The 14,182-nt window shown below is 36.1% G+C and overlaps 1 protein-coding gene across 1 annotated transcript in view; it reads right to left on the minus strand.

Moving 5' to 3' along the window:
* The window catches only part of LRPPRC (leucine rich pentatricopeptide repeat containing), a 146,186-nt gene that overhangs the window by 72,343 nt on the left and 59,661 nt on the right, over positions 1–14,182 (minus strand). Inside the window, exons 15-20 of the mRNA XM_007944418.1 lie at positions 4,954–4,981; positions 3,100–3,157; positions 1,922–2,028; positions 1,637–1,714; positions 1,227–1,271; positions 797–910 (exon numbers count right to left, since the gene is read on the minus strand). Of these exons, the coding sequence (XP_007942609.1) occupies positions 797–910; positions 1,227–1,271; positions 1,637–1,714; positions 1,922–2,028; positions 3,100–3,157; positions 4,954–4,981 (430 nt within the window). The remainder of the gene's footprint in view (positions 1–796; positions 911–1,226; positions 1,272–1,636; positions 1,715–1,921; positions 2,029–3,099; positions 3,158–4,953; positions 4,982–14,182) is intronic.

Below are 14,182 nucleotides of genomic sequence, written 5' to 3' on the forward strand. Positions count from 1 at the left end.
TGTTATCTCTAATGCATAATAGGCCATTATTTATGCCAAATTTGATACTTCAGCTTCATGTACTGTATTTTTATAAGATGATTCCCAGATTAAATATTTACCAAGTCAGTCTCACAATCTCATTTCCATACACAGAAATATGTATCATTGCAAAGTTCCTCACAGTCTAGTAATGTAAAGAAATATTTCAGAATTTCACAGTACCCTGTTATAATCTAAAGTCAGTTATGATATTTCTTCCTTTAAACCACAGGCATATGACCAAATCATATTCAACTAGAAACTGAAAAAGAGTCTAGTGATATCCAACAAATTGCAGGCACACTAAAACACAAAGTACAGCTGGACGCCTGCTGAAAGAAGGCAAGAGACCCTTTATCTCAGAAAGAGCTTTTTTCCAGCAGGAAAATGGAATTTCAATCCCTGCATTAACAACCTAGTAATATTTGACTTGCAAATGACTACTGCATGTATCAGTTGCTTGACAATCTAGATATAAGAGACCGGAGCCATGGCTTGAAAGGACATTTGGCATGTATGATAAACCTATCACGGCTGTTACTATCATTCACTTTGCAGATTATCATAAACAAACTACAGCAACCCGAAAACATGCCATTCAAGGTGTAGCTGAAATTAGTTAACCTTTCATTTAATTGTATTCTTCACAGGCATGACTTCTAATAATCAATTGTAAAAATCATAAATACTGTATTTGGCTTGGCTTACAGTTATCTATAACGTTCGTTTTTTTCTTTTTTTCTAATAGCATATTAAAAATATTTAAACATGTTACCTCTTCTGAACATAGCACTAATATGAGTTGCTTCAGGACATCTCTTATAGGTTGATTTTCAGCTTTCAGTTTTTCAAGCGTAGACTCCAAATCAGATGACGTAAGTTGCAAAGTCTATAGAAATGCAAAAAAAAAAAAAATTTACTAAAAACAGAAATGTACCCCTTGTCACTCTTTCCTTTAAACTGACCTTCTTTGCTACTGTCATAAATGCTGGTAGGAATACTAATCTGGAGATGGACTCTGAGATTATACGCAAATTTCTTAGATGTTGATTTTTTTGAGATGGGGAATAATTTTTACCAACTTCTCAGAAGTATTCAAGATAATAAAAAATATTTAGAACCACTGGTTTTATAACGATGGAGCCCAGAATTCTCACTAAGTCTGGCTCTTAGAGCATGTAAAATCTATTAAAAAGCCTACTTACTTTTTGAAAGTCTATCTTCTCTCTTTCAACCAAGATATTAACATCCTGAAAGTAGAATTTGATTTAGCACAGAATTAGAAAATACATGGGGAAATATAACAAAAGCCAAAAACAAACTCTGGACTTCTAACCTTATTTTAACTGCTTTTTTTTCCTTATTTTCAAAATTTTCCAGAAATTCAGTTCATACTTCATAAACCATTGTAATTAGTACTTTAAATGTATTGCCCCATTCTCCCATATATAAACAGTATTTACCAACAATCAATGAATAGCCTCATTTTAATAACTGAAAATTAAATAACTGGTGTGTATTTTTTTCCTGCCCAAAGCATACTTCAATAAAATTTTAACATGTTTTTACACATAAATTTAGCATTTAACAAAGTTGATTATTATTTCAAACACACCTTAATCAATTCAGGAACATGATAGCTATCCAGGAGATTACGAAGACCTCTGTAGATATTTTCAGAAATTCTTACATTCTGTATGAAGGGAAGGGGGTGGGGAGAGAATTTTAGACAACCAAATTGAAATTTGTCTAACAGAAATTATCTCAAGACATAATTTACGTCTCCAACTCTTGCATGTCATTGAGAAGTGGTCTGGTTGTACTTAAAAGCAGCAATTTCAAATCTAATAGATACATGTCAGGCAGGACAGGCATTATATAGCAAAAAATGAAATGGTACCATCTCCTTCAGCTGATGGAAGTATTGTCTCAACCGCTCCTCCTTGGCCTGTACCTCTGAGTCACTCATGCTGTCAATCAAGTTATAAAGAAAATAACCAACAGCTTCTGTAGAAAAAAACAAGAGAAAGCATTCCACTAAAATTACTGAGACTGTCATGTTATCAAGATTAATTTATAAGAAATCATTTTGGTGTGAGATGTCACCCTGATGAGAGGCTCTGAAATGGCAACAATGATCACTGAGGCATAGAGATTATGTGGTTTGGGAGCACATATCTAACTGGTGAGTGAAAGGAATATTAATTATTTTCAGACCGAGTGACAGCTTCTCAGTACTGAATCTTACTTCAATCTATTTTTTCCACCACTTTGTGACAGAGTGGTCCTGCCCAAGGCCTTACCTCTTTTCCTACTCAAATCACAAGTAATGAGAACAAATAATATCTTGTACACATTTCTATACTAATTTTTTTTAGGGAAACACCAAAAATTAGAAAGGATTGTTAAATGTTGAGTATACAACATTAAATAATTTTAATAAGCAGATACAGTAATACTCTGGAGAGCTGCCTATTAGCCAACGAAAAATCAAGATTAACAAAGATGTTTTGTAACAACAGTAATTTTCTTATGCATTCAAGCATAAAATGTATAGGGCTTGTGTTAATACCTAGGACAGAAAATATGAATTTTTTAAGAAGGGTACCTTACTGTACCTTATTGTAAAAAGCTATATATTCTAGGCTTCATTACATAAAAAAGGAAAACCATTAAATGTTATAATAATATATTTTGGATAATAAAGTACAGTTAAGTAGGAAAAAGACCTTTTTACTAATTTACATGTTAAAAATCAACTAACTGTACCATACAAGACATTAAAATCACAAAAATTATTACCGATTTTAACCCTATTTCCATAGGTCTTTTAAAAAGCATTCCCTCACCAGCTGAAAAGAAAAAGTCTCTCAGTCTGGTCTTTAAAAAAGTAGTAATTATAATAAAATACTTCATACATGTCAAATGTTGCAGTCATCAATATAAACATACATAACCAAATGTTTTCGTATTTCACTTTCAAAAAGAAAATGTTTTCTGCAGTAATCCTTCTAGCCCATCATTACACAGAGGAATGGATTTGTGGATAAGTTACAATCATCAAAATTGAAACACTACCCATTGGTCCTGGAGGCTCCTGGCAATAACGTCCATCCTTGTACAACAGTTCTGTTATCTGGTAAGAGAGAAAATTTGTACATTGCAGCAAGAGAAGCAAATAACAACAAACACAATCTGAAACTGACTTCTTGAAATAATAAAGTCTTTCCCCAGTAAGGTATTATTCTGTATCACAGTAATTCAACACCACCCCTACCTGTCAAGAAAACTGGTTTGTCTTTTAAAAAACAAAAAACAAAACAAACCCATGTTGAAGAAAAACCGCAATGTTTTCTGAAATGTCAACCTCTAACCTGGTTTGTTTATATAATTTTAAATGAATAGTTATAAATAGGAAATCATTTATAGGAATTATCAACCAAAATTCTCATAGTGTTTTTGGCTTTGTTGAAACTGGACCAGTTTTCTCCTTTTAAATGAGTGTACAGAAATAATAAAATGTTCTCAATCACTAAATAACTTATTTTATAGCCACCCAATGACATTTTTCCACTTATTTTAATGGCACTAAACCAAAAGGAGTAGAAAAACTTCTCATGTGCTTGTTCTCATAGATTCTTAACAATTAAGTTCTCAAGCACAAAAAGATAAACACGACAGTTATTCTATTAGCAAAACTTTAAAAATTTTCCAAATGTGTATTTTGCAATTACAAATATTACTTTCAGAACCATTTTAAAGTTTCACATACTCAAAAATAGATTACATCCAGTAGGATGAAGAAAAACCTTAAAACTGAATACAAATAAAAGTTAATGAAGTTCAAACGAATAAAATAACTACACTGAAGGAAAAAAAGAAAAAAAAAAACAGCCTAAGTAACTTTGTATACAGTATCTGACTATATATCCTCAGACTAACGATAATAGAATGGTTAACATACAGTTATTTTTCAAAATGATATGGGTTAGAAATTTGGACTTACTCAATATATAAACTATAACTGAGCAAATAAGCATTTAAAACAGTGCCTGGCACATACTAAAAAGGGCTAACATTTTACAATTAGTTATTTCTACTATTTATGATTGCTCATATGGAAAATTAAGTAGAATTGATCATATCCTACTTCACTCCATCATGCAAATTATATTGCATTTAATGGCAATTCAAAGTGTAATTATGGTAGAAATGAGAACCATTTAAACCTACAAACTGTTTTGTAACTAACACAGACATACTTAGAAGATACCGGAAGCTGTAGCCATGCATTATATATAAGACAGCTACATTTAATACCAAATTCTTAGTAAAGACACATTTAATGAATAAATCAATGAAAATCTCTCAAATCAAAAAATTATATCCCAACCATATATTAAAACTGAATGGCAATACAAGCAACACTGAAAAGAGAATCAAATGAAATTTTGATTTTTAAAAATTCATAAATTTGGAATCTCAGCTGATAGGGTATATTTTATTAAGATACAAATCTTTCTTCCAATTCAACATAAGGACAGTTGTGCTTTCTGCATAAAATCAGTTAATCTTTTTTAAAAGGTGGCAGTTTAATGTTGGTCTGCACATGGCTCCTATATAGAGATACATCACACACACACACACGTATTCTAAAACTTAATTACTAAATAAGTATGTCAAATGTCACTGCAGAAATGTTAATAGTTGTCTTTTGGAATGTTGAAAATCTTATGAAGAATTTAGGACAAAAGGTAAGGAATACTTCAAAAACAAATTTTGTGTTCCAAAAGAAGAGCTTAGAACTACCAGCTTCATGATTTTAAATTCATTTACTTTAAACAGTACATCATAAATGTACAAAGCTATGATAACTTTTGCTCTTAATGGCTTTTTGTACAATACATTATGATTTACAATATTAGAACTTACCTTGCTCCAAAGATTTATATCCATACACCTGCAGAGGGCAGCAGAGGATTAAAAAAAAAACAACCCAGAGGTTTAAAAAGCAATTTAAGCTACAATGTACTATGAATTATTTTATGTATACATCATGTACAGATCGCCCAAATCTTAAAATAAATAAGTAAATACAGATAAATGTTTTAAAAATCCAGCTAAATTTTTAGGACATGTATTTTCGAACCATCAAAATAAAGACCAGTTCAGGCAAGATTCATCAAGAATAGCTCCTAAATCTAAGCGTCTGAGTTTGATAAGGAGCATGAGCTCAGAGTGTCTGCCATGGAATGCTTATAATCTGTAACAGAAAAAATAGTATCTACATAAAGGAGAAATTGAACATCTTGACCAAGTGATCGTTTGCATTACTAATGAAATGGACATTGTGTGCCTTTTGACATAATTCCCTGAGAAATGAATCACTCATATCTTCCGGCTGGGGAACCATATTCTGAAGCTAATCACATGAAGAACGTTCTATAAAATAACTAGTGTGTATTCTTCAAAAGTGTGAATGTCCTAAAAGACAAAGGCTGAAGAAGTCTTCCAGGTTAAAGAAAATTATAAGGAAAAATGATAATTTACATCAATCCCTGAACTGGATTCTATAGAGGGGAAAATGCTGAAGAGGGTATAACTGATAAGTCTGAAACACTAACATTAAATGAAAAAAGCTTAAAAAAAAAGAAAAACAACTTCATCAATGTTAAATTTGAATTTGGTGAATCTCAGCTAAAGATATACTATACAGACGTTCTCTGTAATATTCTTACTTTTCTGTAAATTTGAAATTATTACAAAATGAAAGCAAAAAACATGACTGACTCAAATTTTACCTGTTTAAATGAGAAACCATTCATACACTGGGACAACTAATGAACACAGGCTCTGTGTATTTTCTTTGCAATGTCCTGTGACTTTATTGCCTTGTAGTATTCCAAAACTTGAGTTTAAAATTTATTAAGTATTCTTAATTCAAACATACAATTTACTTTAAGAAAACTAGTTATGTGTTTTAATAATAATTATACAAGTAAAATTACATTTACAACCCACAAAAATTCAAAGGCCTTTTAACCTTAAGGTTAAATTGAGCTTTGATGTAAGCATTAATAGGGCACTTATTTTTACTTTTCAAAGAACTACCAATATATCACACAATCTGAATGAACTTCAGGAGGATGATGCTGAGTGAAAAAAAGCCAATTTAAAAGATCACATACTGTATGAGCCCATTTATGTAACATTTGTGAAATGACAAATTCATAGACTTACAGAAAAATGGGAGCTCTAGTGGTGTACTGCCTAAGGCACTTGACTGCTAACCAGAAGACTGGCAGTTCAAACCCACCAGCCACTCCTCAGAAGGAAGGTTGGGCAATCTACTTCCACAGAGATACCGTCTGGGAAACCCAAGGAGGGGTTGCAATGAGTCGCAAATGACTCCACAGCAGTGAGTTTCGTTTGGTTTTTATGGGTGAGGGATGGTGGGAGGAAGAAGAGGGATGGGTGTGGTTATAAAGGAGTAGTGCAAGGGGGATGGGAGAGCTGGTGGTGTAGTGCCTAAGGCATTTTGACTGCTAACCAGAAGGCTGGCAGTTCAAACCCACCAGCCACTCCTTGGAAGGAAGGCTGGGCAGTCTACTTCCATAGAGATACCGCCTCAGAAACCCAAGAAGGGGTCACTGAGTCCAATCGACTCGCCAGCAATGAGTTTGGTTTGTTTTTGGTTTGAGTGCAAGGGGGATGTTTGTGGTGGATACGTAAATCTACACACATGATAAAATGACAGAACTATACATACACACTGTATCAATGCCAGAATCTAGCTGTGATAGCATACTAGTTACATACATGCAACCACTGGAGGAAAATGGGTGAAGGATACAAAGGTTTTCTGTATGCTATCTTTGCAACTTCCTGTGATTCTGTATCTGCACAAAACCCAAACCCATTGCTGTCAAGCTGATTGTGACTCACAGTGGACCTGTGTGACAGAACAGAACTGCCTCACAGGGTTTCCAAAGCTGTAATCGTTTTGGAAGTAGCCTGCTACATTTTTCTTCCATGGAGTGGCTAGTGGTTTCTAATTACCAATCTTCTGGTTAGCAACCGTGCAATTACTTCAAAATAAAAAAATTATATATTAAAATAAATGTTTCTATGACCCTCTGGAATATGAGGAGAAAATGCTTTACAATGATGGTAAGATATAATAAAAACCTATCTTAATAATTAGTCTTTTGAAGGAAGGGGTAGATGCTTTTTACAACTAAGGAACAGGGGCAGAAAGGAGGAAAATCAAAGAGTGTGCAAGGAAGTGGGAAGCCAATGGCTAAAACTGCATGACATAAAGTGGCAAGACTTGCAATGGTTCTTCACCTTTTCTGTATCGTGGAAACCTTTGGGAATTTAATGAATTCTTCTTCTCAACTACTGTTAATTTTGTGAGGTGTTAATATTATGTTGATTATATATTTATTTTTTTAAATAGGTTTTGAGAGATGTTCTGATTACCCAGTGCCGCTTTGACAAGAATATATCACAAATGGGATGGCTTTAACAAACAAAGAGTTTATTCTCTAACAGTTTGGAGGCTTTAAGTCCAAGTTCAAAGTGCCAGGCTCTAGGGGCTGGGTGAAAGCCCCTCAACCTTTGGGCTTCAACTCTGCCTCCTGCTCCCGTCCCACTGAAGCTAGAAGCTTTTCTTTACTCAGAGAGCTGCTGGCTGCTGAGACTGACAAGCCCAGGGTTGACAAGTAAAAAGGCACAGTCCCGATGTTGCCAAACCACACGGCAGGCCATTAATTCAAGTCCACAAAAAGTCCCAAAGTCAGCAGAGCATGGCAAGCTGTTAAACAACAACACACTACATGCAGGGTTCAAGTGTGCCATAAGCTAGAGACCATTCCCAAAGCTGTTTCTTATATATGGGAAGCAGACCACATACCCAAAGCAGATACTCAGCTACTCCAATAGATTCCACCATGAAGTTAATTACCAATCTCACCACGGGAAATAACTACATTCAGCCGCCTAGTCACTCACTCAACCAGGCCCAGCCAAGTTGACACACAAACTTAACCACCACAAAAGGTATAATAAATTATTTATAGGTGAAACATCAAGGTCTGTAATTACTTTAAAAAAAAAAATATTTTCATTTGGATGAACGTTTACAGAGCAAATTCATTTTCCATACAGCAGTTCAGATACATTTTGTTTCATGACATTGACTGCAATCTCCCAATGCAACAGAAGAGGTCTATAATTACTTTTAAGCAGTTCAGGAAAAAAAATGGGGAGAACAGGAAGAGGGGCAGGGAAGAGGGTGATGAAACAGGATCACTAAAATCATAACTGTTATGTTGAATGATAGGGGTACACAGAGGTGCTACTTTTGTGAATGTCTGATAACTCCATAATAAAAAATAAACACATATTATCTCTGGTCTAAATTTTGACCCAAACCTCCACTGAACCTCCTGTTGCTAAAAGCACCAATAAGTTCAACTCAAAATTCAACTATCTCTTTATGGTCCTCTTTGTTTTTTTCAGATTTGTACTATTTTTGGCCATTTTTTGCTAGTCAATCCTCTTTCCCCTTGGTACTCTTCAATCTCTTTTAAAAGTTCTCCTTCCTAACTGCTCCTTAATAGCTATCTGTGTAGTTAGTTATAAGGGTATTATTTTTTTTTTACTATAAGACAACAGTGCATGTAGGTAAATTCCCTGTTTCACAGACAAAGAACCAAACTTAGAAAAGCTAACTATCTTTTCCTGAAAGTCCAACAGGTATCTCAAAAGGCACCTCAAAGGATCACCCAAATTGTTAGTCACCTCTTTGTCCTATTTTCCCACCTATCCTACTCTACACACTTCTTCATGCCTTCTAATTTTCACTGTCAATTTTCTCTTCATCAAGTAAATCATTCAGTGTTCTCAAAGCCATCACCCACGGTCCAAATCTCATACCTTAGAATGACACCTTTCATGCTAAGCCCCAGGTTACAATTTTAGCTTTATCTTTTGCCATTATTTCACGGTTTCCTGGGTTACTGATGTATCAATCTACCTGCAGGCACCATGTCTCAGCCTCAGTGCCTCCGTACTTGATTATGCCCTCTGCCTACCATGCTCTTGCTTCCCCTGGATAAATTCTTACTCATCTTTAAAGACTAAGCTTAGCACCTTCTCTGCACATCTTGCCCTGACCACTCCATCACCAACCTGGCAGAATGAGAAACCTCTTTCTGTATGAATCCATAAATCCCCTTACCAAGACACCTTTACTGATATTTCCTTGTTTTCTGGTCTCCAACAGAAAATGACCTCCTTGAGGACAAATGGTTTCTTATTTACCTTTGAATAACCTATTCTCCAGCATTCCTAGCCTTGGGCACATACTAAAAAGGAGCTCTGGTGGCGCAGTGCTTAAGGTATTTAACTGCTAACCAGAAGTTTGGCCGTTCAAACCCACCAGCCATTCCACAGAAGGAAGGTGAGGCAATCTACTTCAGTAAAGATTTACTGCCTTGGAAACCCAATGGGGGTTGCTATGAGTTAAAACTGACTCAACAGCAGTGGGTTTGGTTTTCTGGGTATTAAGAGATAATATATCCTGAGCACTCAAATGTATTAAGAACTCCTCTAAGCACTTTATTAACTTATTTAATGGTCATAATATCTCTGCGTTAAATACAACTGTCAGAGCCATTACAAAAATAAGGAAACCTGGTGGTATAGTGGTTAAGCACTCAGCTGCTAACCGAAAGGTCGGCAGTTTAAACCCACCAGCCACTCCCCCTGGGCAATCTACTTCCCAACCTTCATAGTACTTCACAGTACTTTCATAGCACAATTACTATGAAAAATGGTATGGCACTTCCTTAAAAAGCTAAGCATAGAAATAGAATTTTATCTAGCAATTCCACTCTCAGGCTTACATCCTAGAGAAATAAGAAAGGTGACATAAATGAACATATGCATACTCAAATTCATTCCGTAGTGATACCGCCTCAGAAACCCAAGGAGGGGTCACTATGAGTTGGGTCCAACTCGACAGCACATTTAAAAAAAAAAAAACACTATGGATGTAGATTGCCCAACCTTCCTTAGGCACTATGCCACCAGGGCTCCTATGGAAAGGAAAGAGGCCTCAAATAGCTAAAGCATTATTGAAGAAGATAACCAAGAAGAAGCCTCACACTTCCCGATCTCAGAACATACTATATAGCTACGGTAGTCAAAACTGCCTGGAACTGATACAACAATAGACACATGGACCAATGGAACAGAATAAAAAACCCAGAAGTAAATGTATCCAGCTATGAACAGCTGATCTTCAACAAAAGGTCAAAGTTCATTTCAATGGGGAAGAGACAGTCTCTTTAATAAATTGTGCAGGCAAAACTGGGTATCTATTTGCAAGAACATGAAACAAGATCCATACCTTACAGCATACACAAAAACTCAAAATGGATGAAAGACCTAAATGTTAAACCTAAAAGTATAAAGTTCCTGGACAATAATAAATATAGGGACAACACTAGGGATCCTCGTTTATGGCATAAATATACTATCAAAAATAACTAAAAATGTACAAACAACAGAAGATAAACTGGATAACTGGAATCTCCTAAAAATTAAATGTTTCTATTCATCAAAGACTTTCCAAAAAAAGTAAAAAAAGAACCTACAGACTGGGGAAAAAAATTGGCTACAACATATCTGACAAGGTTCTGTTCCTCAAAATATATAGAAAACTTCGATATCTGAACAACAAAAAGACAAACAATCCAATAAAAAAAAAGGACATGAAAAGACACTTCACCAAAGACCACATTCAGGTGGCTAACAAATACAGGAAGAGATGTTCATGATTATTAGCCATTACAGAGATGCAAATCAAAACTACAATAGATACCATGTTACTCCTGCAAAAATGGCCCTAATTAAAAAAAAAAAAAAAAAAAAAAAGAATAGAGAACAAAAAAAAAACTCAAAAAAAATTACAGCAAATGTTGAAAGGAGGAGAAAATTAGAAAATTATGTTAATATGCAAAGCAAACAGAAGACAAAAAAAAAAAAAAAAAGAAAAAGAATAGAGAACAACAAATGCTGATGAGGTTGTGAGGAGAATGGGACTCTTACACACTGCTGGTACAACTGTAAATGGTGCAATCACTATGAAAAATGGTATGGCACTTCCTTAAAAAGCTAGACAAAGAAACAGAATTTGATCCAGCAATCCCACTCTCAGGGTTATATCCTAGGGAAATAAGAAAAGTGACATAAATGAACATATACATACTTAAATTTATTGCAGCATTATTTACAGTAGCAAAAAGATGCAAACAACGTAAGTGTCCCTCAGTGGAAGAATGGATAAACAAAATATGATACATACATACAATGGAATACTATGCAGTGATAAAGAATAATGATAAGGCTGCAAAAGGCAACATGGATAAATCTGAAGAACATTATGCTGAGTGAAGCAAGTGAGTCACAAAAGGACAAATATTGTATGATACTACATTTATAAAAAGTCAAGAATAGGTTTACACACAGAAAGCAGCATCCTTTGATGGTTACCAGGGATAAGAAAGGGAGGGATAGAGAATCACTGTGTTAATTCTGGTGAAGGGAAAGGCAATTCATAATATGGGGAAGTCAACTCACTGTGACCAAAGTAAACGAAGACATCGTGAGGTATGCAAGAACAAAGGACGATTTCGGTAAATAATATACAGTTCTGCAATAACAGTAATAACAAAAAATTTTGCGTGGTTACACAGATAGTAGTTGTTGTTATGTGCCGTCGAGTTGGACCTAACTCATAGTGACCCCTTCTTGGGTTGCCGAGGCAGTATCACTATGGAAGGAGATTGCCCCATCTTCCTTCCGAGGAGTGCCTGGTGGGTTTGAACTGCCAGCCTCCTGGTTAGCAGTCAAGTGCCTTAGGCACTATGCTACCAGAGCTCCCACACAGGTAGTAAGTATGCTATATACGTATGGGAGCACATATGGGAATACATGTGTGTGTGTGTGTGTGTGTGTGTATAGACATAGCTGTAAGCATTTGTATGTATGTATTTACGGTGTAGTAAATTACATGGTATGGCTTTTCTAGCCACAGTTCGTAACTCCCATTAATTACTGGGTGGGACCATGCAATTTAAACTCCCGATTGTTGAAGTCATCTACCTGGGGTATTTCTGTTGGAGCAGCACAAAGTAATCTTCTGGGAAAGTTTGCTCTCAGGTGTATAGAACTCTGATGTTGGGACTGGTTGGTTTTGCCACTCTGCTAAGCTCAAAATGAGCCCTCTTAGAGGCAGAAGGAATCTGACTGCCAGCTCAGACACGCTGATGAGAGATACACGGCTGTGAGAGAAATACCCAGCTGGGACACGGTGACAGTGGAACCAAGAGGCACAAGATAGAGCAGCAGGCTTACCTGGATCACAGAGGCAGAGACCAGGCCAAGTGGCCAAGGGCCAGAGAGGTGAGTCTAAGGGCACAGTAGAAGGGAGACTGTCCTGATCGAGGAACTATATTCTGAGTATGTTCCTGAACTAGAATTACAGCCTGTTGCTTCCCTAATAAACCCTATAATCTGTGTGGCCAGTGTAGCGAATTATCAAACCCAGCAGAGAGGTGGTGGGTGCCGCAGGAAGGACGGTTGGTATCAGGATTGGAGGGCTGGAGGGTAGCAGCGTGTCTGGCTTCACAGGAAAAGACCTTGGGCTACTGATGGTTATCCTATCTTCCTCTTGTGAAGTTAGCACTCAGAAGATGCTACCACCCTGACCCTTTAGCAGTAGTTGTATGTGCTTCATACATATTCATATATATAACAGAGCACATGGGGGCACGGTGATGGAAAATTCTTGCAAAGCATAGTTCATAATAATAATGTCCTACAATCTAGTTTGGTGAGTAGCATCTAAGGTATTAAAAGCGTACGAGGGCCATCTAAGATACAACTACTCGTCTCTTCCTGTCTGGAGCAAAAGAGAATAAAGGAAACTAAAGACTCAAGGAAGCAATTACTCCACAGGATTCCTCTAGTTTGTGAGATTAGAAGAACTAGATGGTGCCCTGCTACCAATAACAGCCACTGTGACCAGGGTCACAACAGAAGGTCTCACGTAAAATGGGAGAAAAATATAGAACAAAACCCAAATTCATAAAAAAAAAAGACCAGACATACTGGACTAGAGGAATCCCTGAGACTATGGCCATAAGAGAGACACCTTTTTAACCTAGAACTGAAGCCACTCCTGGAGGTCACCTTTCAGCCAAATAATAGACTGGTCTATATAAAATAAACAATAACACCTATAAGGAATATGCTCCTCAGAACAAACAACTATATGAGACAATAGGCAACATCTACCCAACAGCAAAGATGAGAAGGTAAGGAGTGGTAGAGAAATTAGACCAAGAGATGGGGAAGGAAATGTGGAAATGAGGTAGTGATGACACATAATGGGGATAGCAACCAATGTCACAAAACAATCTGTGTGTACAGACTGTTGAGTAGAAACCCAATTTTCTGTATAAACTTTCACACAGTAAAATGCTGCCCATAAAAAAAGAGGATATAGACAAAGAAGGAGTCCAGATATTTGGGAGGGGAGTGGGGCACGTCACAAAAAAGAGTTGGAGGAAACAGACATCACGCATGAAGAAGAAAGCTTTCCAAAACCATTAATGTACTCAGAGAGATTTGATATCTATAAAGTAATGAAATATTATTTTAAAAAAGAGCCATTTAAAGAATCCCAACAATTTGGAAATGGTAAAGAGAGTTGGCACAAACGAAAAACTCAATAGAAAAGGTAAAAGATAAAATTGAGAGAGAAAAACACTCACCTAAAGTAGAACAGAAAACAACAACATAAACAAAAGGGAAAGGAATATAGAAGAGAAAAAGAGAGCAAAGGTCCAGGAATTCTAGCCAAGAGACAAGAAAAAATAAATTATTAAAAAAAAAAAAATCACAGAACTTTCCAGAACTGATGAATATGTTGTTGTTGTTAAGTGCCATTGAGTCGTTTCCGACTCATAGCGAGCCCCATGCACAGCAGAACGAAACGCTGCCCGATCCCACGCCAGCCCCACAATCCCTGCTATACTTGAGCCCATCATCGCAGCCACCGTGTCAATCCATCTCGTTGAAGGCCTAC

This window comes from Orycteropus afer, unplaced genomic scaffold, assembly GCF_000298275.1.
Source record: "Orycteropus afer afer isolate SDZICR_OR568_19922 unplaced genomic scaffold, OryAfe1.0 scaffold00124, whole genome shotgun sequence".
Taxonomy (NCBI): Eukaryota; Metazoa; Chordata; class Mammalia; order Tubulidentata; family Orycteropodidae; genus Orycteropus; species Orycteropus afer.